The sequence below is a fragment of the Corylus avellana genome, chromosome ca8 (genome assembly GCF_901000735.1).
Source record: "Corylus avellana chromosome ca8, CavTom2PMs-1.0".
NCBI lineage: Eukaryota > Viridiplantae > Streptophyta > Magnoliopsida > Fagales > Betulaceae > Corylus > Corylus avellana.
This window is the reverse complement of record NC_081548.1, coordinates 13,519,546-13,530,218: the sequence shown is the minus strand read 5'-3', so window position 1 is coordinate 13,530,218 and position 10,673 is coordinate 13,519,546. Positions and strand designations below refer to the sequence as shown.

Here is a 10,673-nt window from a genome sequence, read left to right as displayed (position 1 = left end):
GATGTGTTTTCTTGATAGATGTGTGAATATAGTTAGTGTTGCTATTGGGTTTGGTGCTTTTGGTTGGTGTTGTGTATTTTGTTGGTGGATGATTTTTTGGTTTGTGACAATGTTGTGTGAATCTCCGAGAGGGATTAGGTACATGCTCGTTTAATGTTTTTGTACAGCTGCAAAAACTATTTTATTTTGTTTTGTGGATGATAGAGCAATTCAATTACCAAATAAACAACCGTTAAATACGACATTATGCGGAACGAGATATGTATTCATCTTAAACTTTTACTTAAATATTACATAAATTTTAGATTAGGTTCGTACTTAATGTTGGACCTCGATGACTTCATGTTGTGTGAATCACCTAAAGGGATGCGCTTCTATCGTTTAATACTATTGTGTTGTACATGTGTAAAAACTATTTCATCTTAGGCTCCGTTTACTTCGATGTAAAATGATTTCGAGAAAATATTTTCCGCATTTTACGGTGTTTACTACGACGTAAAATGGTGGTCAAACCGAAATCATTTTCGGTTTGACCAAAAAACCTTTACATTTATAGGGAAAATGGTTTACACTTTTTAAATTCGTAAACCATTTTCCCAGCCCCATCCAAAAAAAACCCGACACTCTCCTGATTACAAAAAAAGCCCAAACACCCCCCCCCCCGACTCCTCACCTTCGCGCACTCTCCTTCACGTTCACCTTCACCTTCTCCTTCACGCACAGCTGCTGATTCTCCTTCACCTGCACAGCTCATCTCTCCCTCGGCCGAGCTTCACTCTTCAAGCCCGACGCAGGTACTCTCATCTTTCTCTTCCTTTGTTGAACCATATGTATGGAGTGATTCAAATCTACGAATTTCTCTTGGTAATTTTCGTTTGATTTTGGTTTTTATCTCTGTTGGACAACTGGAAATCATGGAGCGATTTTGATTTTGGTTTCTTTCCCTATTAACGTATCAGATTTGCGATTTAGGTTTTGGGTCTAGGGTGTGGATTTTGGAAAATGAGAACTTCTATGATCTTTGTTGTTATGGGTTGTTTTTGATTGTTGATTCTTGGAAGTTCTGAGTTTGAGATGAACCTCAACCAAATGGGTTTTTATTTCCTTTTGATTTTCTGTGGCTCTTGGCTCTTTGTTTGATTCTCGTGTACAGGAAATTTTTAGATCCTCTGTTCTCTTTCCCCTCAAGGCATACTTTTCTTCTTGTTGTTGTTTCGAGTTATGCTTTGTTTGGCTGCCGAGAAAAGACTCGGATTCTGGTCTTTTATGGTCTTTCTGGTATACGAGCTTGTGAAATGAATGATTTTTCTTTTTCCTTGGCCTTCCCGGAAACCAGAGAGAGTGTTAGAATTGATTCCTCAAGTTTGTTGTTGAATATTGTGTTACGTTACATTGTACTGGAATCGATTTTAGCTGTTCGAGTGAGCCTCTTTCTTTAAAAATTAATTGGTTTTGTTCCCAAAATTGAAACTGTTTTTGGAGTAAGCAATGCTTGTTCAGTATTTGTGAGTAAAAAAAATTAATTGGCTCTTTGCTTGAAAGTTTTGGTCCTCGGAGACAAATTGTTTGAAAAGAAGAAAACCCATGGTTTTATAAACCAAATGGGATTGATGCTTTCCAGACTCAAGGACTTTAGGTATTGAATTAGAAACCCAATGATCCATCGGGCAAGAGGATCAGTTGCCAACATCAATTATGGGATTCTGTTCTCTTTTTTGATAGATGGGTGGCATTGTAAATGCTTTAATATGATGAATTTGTTTTTATTCATTTGTTATTTTGTGTAGAAATATTTCTACAAATGGGCCACATATCCTTGCTGCATCTGCCTAGGGATATCTTTTCTAGCATGATATTTGGAATATTTAGAAGTTTACCCTTTTATTACTCTAGGAAGAGATGCAAAACCTAACAAAAACATGTTAGGACCATCCATCCATATTGAAGGCAGCCTTGGGAATTAGAAAAGAAGAAAAGAATGAAAAAGGCTCATTGATTCCTGAAATCCTGTGTCCGCTTCTGTGTTCTAGACATGTGTTCTAGACTTTATCTTTCTTCCCTCCAGTCTTTTGTCGTTGCTGCTCTGTTTGTCTGTCTCTTTCTCGTCCTCCCACATTCACGTCCTAGGGGTTAACAATGGCTTGGGGACATGGTGGTGGTGTCAAGTAGTTTTCATTAGTGGCAGCTCAAGAGTTGCAGAGTCTGAGGGAGCGGAGGGTGTCATGCTAGTGGTTCCCCCCATATTTGGGCAAAATGGCCCAGTAAACCAACCCCTGATGCAACCTGCAGCCCACTTTGTACCCCAATCGTTAGCACATGATAACATCCCAATTATAAGACAGACGGACCATTGCAACCAATTCAATTTTGGATCGCCGACAAGGATATGTGCAATCTCAATAAAACACACCTGCAGCTTGATTACAGCTTTTAAAATTTCAATGACTAATTTAAATCTCTTTTTCTTTTCCTATCCTATATATACATAAATGCATACAAAACAAAACCCAACCAATATATTATCGATATATATATAGAACAACATGGCCACTTAATTATTGGTGCATGCATTTTAATTCCTGTCCAACTCTGGCCACCATTCCTGCTAGTTGTTGGTTTATTCAATTAGAATCATAGGAATTCTCTCTCTCTCTCTCTCGTCCTTTTGCATTACAATAATCGCACTTGTAACCAGTTGATATAAATGAAGTTCAACCACCTAACTTCTATCTCTTTTCCCACTACATTTTTTTGTTCATCACCATTAAGAAACGACAATGTTTTTAAGCTTGTATTCTTTCTATTAGAATACTCTCCCTCACAACCACTTCATATAATGAAGCCTCTCTCTCTCTCTCTCTCTCTCTCTCATCCTTTTGTGTTTTGGCCCTTACTTCATTCAAGAGCCAATTAGATCAAAGATGGTAGTTTAGAAGAAGAAGAAAAAATACAAAAAAAAAAGGGGGGGGAAAGGAAAGAGAGCCACTAGATGGATGGATGGATGTGTATACTCACACTTCATTTCAGTGGTCCACTTTGCCTCATGACATGATCTGATACCTAATATTTAGGGTTGAAGTGGGAGTTTTTCTACAACATATGGAAAGAGCAGTTTGCTCTGTTTTAGTTAAATAGTGTTGATGAAAAATATTAAAATATTAATATGATTTATTGCTTATCACTTATTAATATGATTTGTTGATTTATTGGAATCCTTACAAGTTTTGAGGATGAATTGGAAACAATGCATGTATGATTTATTGCTTATTGCTTATTTTTATGTTGTTTGTAGATGGATGAAACAATTCTTTCGACAGTTACGACCACAGTTGCATCTGTTCTTGCTGTTGGGCTTGTAATCTTAAAAGATATTAGATCTAGGAGAGTATTACGAAGGGAACCTCATGTTAATCGAGAGTATGAAAGAGGGATTTATATGGATAGTATTCTTTATGGAAGCAGACAAGATTGTATTGACCAAATAAGAATGAGTCATGTATCTTTCTTTGAATTATGTAAAATTCTTGCTGAGAACAACCTTATACGTGAGACCATTCACATGTCTATTAAGGAACAGGTGTTGATATTTTTACACATTATTGGGCATAATGTGAGGTTTCGAGTGGTTGGTGGAAGGTTCTATAGATCAATTAGGTCTATTCATCGATATTTTAAGGTTGTACTTGGAGGAGCCTTGACGCTATATAAACATTTAATTAAACAACCTGATAACTCTACTCCGCTGAAAATAAGGAATAGCCGAAGGTTTTACCCATACTTTAAGGTAAGTTTTAAAATTTGATTTTTTTTTGGGTAAAGTCCACATAACCCCCTCAAACTACCACTCAATTGACAATGTCCCCCCCAAACTTTCAATTGTGACAATGTCCCCCCTAAACTACCAAAACATTGTCAATGTCCCCCCAAGGATAACAAAAAGATCAAAATGCCCTTATATATTTCTTAATAAGACAAAAATACCCTTATAAATTAAAAAAATTAAATATTTTTAAAAAACAAAAAATTTTAATTTCAAAAGAACAATTTTTGTTTAAAAAAAAAAAAATTAGTTTTTAAACGAAATTTTTTAATTTTTTTATAAGAATATTTTTTTAAAAAAAAAACACGAATATTTAAAAAAAAAAAAACTGAAATTTTATTTTAAAAAATTTATAGAACAAAATAAAAAACGAAATTTTTATAACAAAAAAAATAGAAAATTTTTAATTTTTTTCTTATAAAAAGGATTTTTTTTTTAAAAAAAAAATTTTAATTTTCTACCCTTTGGATTTTTTATAATTAGTTTTAGGTTTTTTCTAGAAGTTTTATTATTTTTTGTTTTTATTTTAGTAAGGGTAGTTTCGTCATTGGGGGGAGCATTGACAATTTTTGGTAGTTTAAGGGGGACATTGTCATAATTGAAAGTTTGGGGGGGACATTGTCAATTGAGTGGTAGTTTGAGGAGGTTATGTGGACTTTTCCCTTTTTTTAAAAAAAAAAAAAAAAATTCAAGTAATTTGTCAAATTAACGTAACTTGTATTGGTCTTCATTAGGATTGTGTTGGAGCAATAGATGGAACTCATATTCGGGCATCTGTTCCAGTTGAAATCCAAGGAAGGTTTCGTGGTCGAAAAGATCAAACAACACAAAATGTGTTAGCTGGCATTACTTTTGATGTAAAATTCACATATGTGTTAGCTGGTTGGGAAGGAAGTGCACATGATTCTCGTGTTTTAAACGATGCACTCACTAGGCCAGGGGGATTCAAAATTCCTGAAGGTAAGTATTATCTTGGTGATGCTGGTTATGGAAATCGAAATGGAATTCTCTCCCCCTATCGTGGTGTTCGGTACCATTTGAAAGAGTTTAGTGACCATCCACCTGAAAATGAAAAAGAATTATTCAATCTTCGTCATTCGTCCTTAAGAACCACCATTGAACGAGGATTTGGAATTTTGAAGAGGCGTTTCCGTGTGTTGGATGCAGAACCATTTTGGTCATTCGAAACACAAATGGAAGTAGTTTTAGCATGTTGTGTCATTCACAATCACATTATGGGTGTTGATCCTAATGATTCAATTATGGAAGAAGCTGTTTGTGATGTTGAATCTCAAAATCAAAGTGGTAGAGTCTACCAAACAAGAAGGGAAGTTCAAGAGGAAAATAGAGAATGGACAATCAAAAGGGATGTAATATGTCATGCGATGTGGGATGATTATAAAAATAGGAAAAATGTGTAGATTTCTTTTTTTCTCGTATGGTTGATGTTGTAATGTTTATTTCTTGAACTAGTCATGTTTAAAGACAACTACGTTTTTTTATTTTTAATAATTTGATTGTATGATATACATTTGATATTTAATCCAACTTATGATATGAGCTTATTTCTATATTGCATTATGTTTTTATCTTTTATGAGATATTGTATATTGTTATCTTGCATTACCATTCATATGTTTGTGATTGTAGCAATGGGCAAAGGTAAGGAGAAGAACGTTGCAAGCAAGCAATTTAGGTGGTCAAAACCTATGCACACTTTGTTACTTGAAATTCTTGCTGATGAGGCTGCTAAAGGAAATAAGCCTTCAAACACATTCAAACCTGCGTCATTCGCACTAGTTGCCAAGTCAATTAGCGAGAAATTTGGAGTTGAATGTGTACCTGACCATGTTAACAATCACCTCCAAACCATCAAGAGCATGTGGAATATCATCGGCACCCTTCGTAAAAAGTGTGGCTTTGGATGGGATGAAAATTTGAGGATGATAACTTGTGACAAGAAGGTGTATGATGAGGAAGTGGTGGTATGAGACTTATTTTATTTATTGTAGCAATTATATTAGTCTTGAAGTTTTATTGAAATTCTTTTTTTTTTTTTCTTTCTTTTATTTATTATAGCAATTATATAGTTTTGAAGTTTTATTGAAATTTTATTCTTTCTTTTAACAGGCGAATCCTAAGCATGAGCAATATTTAAATAAAAAAATTGAAATGTACGATGAGATGGCCATAGTTGTTGGTAAGGATATGGCGACTGGGAGTTTTGCAAAGTCTTTTACTGATGTAGTGCAGCATGATAACATTCTTGATTCGGATTTGGATTTGGATTTTGATGATGTGTCATCAAAAGGAAAATATGTTGCTTCCTCCGATTCAGGTTCAACCAAAAGGTCACATAGGAAAAGAAGTCGTGATGATAGTGAAGATGGATATAATTTGATATCTGAAAAGTTGGGAGAGGTTGCATTAGCGCTTCAAGCTCTTAATAAGGGAGTCGACGCAGATCATCTGTATCAGGAAGTGATGAAGGTGGAAGGGTACGATGAGTTTATGCTTGCAACTGCATTCGACCATTTGAATGGAGATGAGAAGCTTGCAAGAGGATTTCTAGTAAAGAATGCTAAACTTAGAAAGTTTTGGTTGGACAACTTCTTCAAAAACCATGGAAATTAGAATTTGTGTATTATCGATATGTAGTAAGATACTAATGAACTTGGATGGTAGTTCTTTGGCCAAAATATTGTAATATTTGTGGTTGAATTTTAGAATTCATGGTTTTTTCTTCTTTTTTTTTTTTTCTTTCTTTTTGTTTTTTCAAGCAAGATGAAAGTAACGTACACTTTCATATATATCAATCTTCCTAGATGTGGAATATTCGTAATATTGATGTATGGACATTTTTAGATACAGTACTTTCAAAATACTTTTTCTTTTTTTTTTCTGAAAAATAAAAAATCCAAAAATATTCTCAAATAGGTTGATTGTTTTTGTCGAATTTTAACAATCAAACATAAATTATTTTATATTAATATTTTTATATTTTGAATAAAAATTATATTTTATAGGTTAGTATAAAATATTTTTAAAAAAAAATTAAAAAATTGATTTTCAGTACAGTTGAATAGCTAATATAAAAATTAATAGTTTTTTATATTAATAGTTTTTTAAAAATATTTTCAAAAATTAAAAAAATTAAAAATTGTTTTTTAAAATATTTTTAAAAAAAATTGATTTTCCGTGCGCGAGGTAAACACCGTAAAATGTTTTCGGTGGAAAATATTTTCAGGAAAAATGACTTCCCTGAAAATATTTTCCGACGGAAACCATTTTACGTCGAAGTAAACGGAGCCTTATTGCGTGGATGATTGCATGGTTTTATTATAAAATAAATGTTAATTGTTAATTAAGTGTTACATAAATTATAGATCAAGTTCGTACTTAACGTGGTACTCCGATAACTTTATGTTGTGTGAATCTCCTAGAGGGACCATGTACATACTTCTATCATTTAATGTGTTCGTATATGTGCAAAAACTATTTCATTTTGTTTTGTAGACGATGAAGCGGTTTAATTATAAAATGAACAACCGTTAAATACTATCTGGAGAATGAGACAGGTATGCATCTTAAACTTTTACTTAAATATTACATAAATTTTGATCAGGTTCGTACTCAACGTGGGACCTTGATAACATCATGTTGTATATATGAATCACCTAGAAGGACTAGGTACATGCTTTTATCATTTAATGATTTTGTACGTGTGTGAAAATTATTTCATCTTATTTCGTGGATGATAGTGTGGTTCAGCTATAAAAAATAAAGGATAATTGTACAATAAGTTCCTGAGTCAACCCTTCAAAATTTATAAATCCTCAAGGTTTTTTTTTTTTTCAAAATTTTACTCCCTAGGTCAATCAAAATGACAATAAAATCTCTACCGTCAAAATTTTTTAATAGCCGTTAGTCCCAATCAAAATGCACAGTTTCACCTCACTAAAATATTAATTTTTTATTAATATAATTTTAAAATTTAAATCTAAAAATAAAAATAAAAAAACAAATTTCAAAAATTTGAAGGGGTTCCCCAACCCCTTCAATTTTTTTTTTTTTAAAAAAAAAAATTAGATTTAAAATTTTAAATTAAATTAATAAAAAATTAATATTTAATGAGGTAAAACTATGCGTTTTGATTGGGATTAACGGCTATTAAAAAAATTTGATGGTAGAGATTTTATTGTCATTTCGATTAACCTAAGGAGTAAAATTTCGAGCAAAAAAAAAAAAAAAACTTAAGGATTTTTAAATTTTGGAGAGTTGACTCAAGGACTTATTATACAATTACCCTAAAATAAATGACGTTCATTACGACACTCTGGAAAACGAGAGAGGTATGTATCGTAAACTTTTAATTAAATATTACATAAATTATGGATCAGGTTCCTACTCAACATGTGACCATGATAACTTCATTTTGTATAAATCACCTAGAGAGACCAGGTACGTGGATGATGGTGCGGTTTGGTCATAAAATAAATGATTGTCAATACGACATTCTAGAGAACGAGACACGTATGTATCTTAATTTTTACTTAAATATTACATAAATTTTGGATCAAGTTCATACTCAACATGGGATCTTGATTACTTCATGTTGTGTGAATTACGTAGAGGGACTAGGTACCTCCTTCTATCATTTAATATTTTTGTACATGTGCAAAATCTATTTCATTTTGTTTCGTGGACGATGGTGTCGTTTGTTTATAAAGTAAACGATCGGTCAATACAACACTTTGGAACACGAGATAGGTATGTACTGTAATCTTTTAATTAAATGTACTTCAATTTTGGATTAGGTTTGTACTCTACTTAGAATCTCGATATCCTCATGTTGTGTGAATCACCTATAGGGACCAAGTACGTGCTTCTATCATTTAATATTTTTGTAGAAGTGCAAAAACTATATCATCTTGTTGTGTTGATGATGGTGCGATTCGGTTATAAAATAAATAACCATCTAATACGACATTCTAGACAACGAGATAGGTATGCATCGTACACTTTTAATGTAATTAAATTTTAGATCAAGTTCATGCTCAACATGGGACGTCGGTAACTTCATGTTGTGTGAATTGCCAAGAAGATCAGGTACGTGTTATGATAGTTCAATGTTTTTGTACAAATGACTTTTTCTCATTGTTACTTGTTATTATGATAAGCGTCTACAAAAAAAAAATTGAAGGTAAATTTAGATGGATCAAGTACGTAATTAGATCATTTGTTTAGTTAAATTTTGTATCAGATATGTGTTCAACATTGAACTGTGGTGTTAGAGTATATCATAGAGTTCAAAAATAATAGTTACAGTTGAAGACTATTACTGACCTACAATTGAAGTCTAACTATAATTAAAGACAATCACCTACCTGACTAAGTTAGAATAGAAATCTATTCGTATCCAACATGATTCTCCATCCCGCTTACCTTTTCAATCCCATCATGCATTGCGATATATTCGTTCATCATCTTTAGCTTTTTCGATGTCATGGCTATTCATCATCAATTGATTAGAACCTTCCATCTTCTTCTTGGCTCGGTTGTGGGTGTCCTACGAAGTATACATACTGTACCAAAGTTTACATTCTTGGGAAAGAATCGTACGACACATACATTTTGCCGTATGCTTGGACTTTTATCCTTGTGGGTCAATAGCAGTGAAGTCAGCGATTCTTGAGCAATCTTCTTCACTTATGAAGGAGGCAGAAATTCTTAAAGACTTTGTTGATTTTTTTGTGATTATTCATTGATTGGAAGTTAATATGACCATTGAAAGTGGCCAAAGATTGTTCAATTTACTATTGGATTATGCGTCGGGAGGTACTCTTCTTGATTTGATAGAGCAAAGTGGAGGAAAGACGCAAGAAAATAATAGTTTTCAAGTGTAATTCAATGATATTCTTGAACTATAATTTAGTAAATAGTCTTTAACTATGACTATTATTCTTGAACTCCATGATATACTCTAACACTTGGCAACTTCGTGATGCGTGAATCATCGAGACGATCAGGTACGTGATAGGATAGTTTAATATTTTTGCACAAATTCAAAATTTGTTTTCGTCTTGTTGCTTGATTGCGGATTTAGATTGGTTGTTATACATGTAACTTAATTTGGTTTTTAATTTGTGAAATGTTTGGTTGATTGTACTATGATATTGGTTTAACAGTTGAAAGTTTTCAACTATTTTTTCTTTTGCTTGGACACGTACCATTGATGAATGTATGTTTGTTGTTGGCACTCCTATTGGGATTTTTTTTTTTTTTTGGTGGTTTTGTATAATTTGTTGTTAGATTGACTTATTGGTTTGTGGATTTGCTTGTAAATTAATTTGGGTCAAATTTGTACGACGTGTGATTCTTTGTATTGTGATTTTTGTTTAGCAATTATAAGTTCTAAACTAATGGTTTGTTGTTTGGGTGCGGTTCATTATATTGATGAATGTGTGGATGTTGTTGGTGTTGCAACTGGTTTGGTGCTTTTTCATGGTGTTGTATAGTTTGTTGTTGAATGATTTCTTTGTTTGTTGTATTAATTGTAATTAATTTTTTTTTTTCAATTTGCACAATGTGTACTTATTTGTACTACTATTTTTGTTTAGCAGTTATAAGTTCGGAATTAGTGGTTCGTTGTTTTAGTGCATTTCATTGATTGATGTGTGGATGTTGGACCCCATTTGCTAGTACCCTTCAACGACTTTTGGCTCCTCAACACTGTAGGAGAGATATGACAATTCAAAGAGAAATTAGACACTACAAAAAAACCTTTTGATTAGTAACGACTCTTTAGTAACATGTCAATAGGCTTGACACGTTGCTAAATGTTAGTAACATG

At 32.7% G+C, this 10,673-nt stretch overlaps 1 protein-coding gene across 3 annotated transcripts; it reads left to right on the top strand.

The window, feature by feature from the left end:
* Nucleotides 1-668: 668 nt before the first annotated feature.
* On the top strand, nt 669-6,548 carry LOC132190179 (protein ALP1-like). 3 transcript variants are annotated; one of them, XM_059605089.1, is made up of 3 exons: nt 669-794; nt 5,471-5,805; nt 5,951-6,548. In XM_059605089.1, exons 2-3 carry the CDS (start codon nt 5,473-5,475, stop codon nt 6,452-6,454), a joined length of 837 nt encoding a protein of 278 aa, XP_059461072.1. In that variant the 5' UTR covers nt 669-794; nt 5,471-5,472; the 3' UTR covers nt 6,455-6,548. The 3 variants fall into 3 exon arrangements, 2 of the variants coding, with proteins under 2 accessions (XP_059461072.1, XP_059461071.1); XM_059605088.1 differs by lacking the exons at nt 5,471-5,805; nt 5,951-6,548 and adding exons at nt 3,293-3,784; nt 4,555-5,391; XR_009441099.1 differs by lacking the exon at nt 5,471-5,805 and having other exon boundaries at nt 6,299-6,429.
* Nucleotides 6,549-10,673: the final 4,125 nt, after the last annotated feature.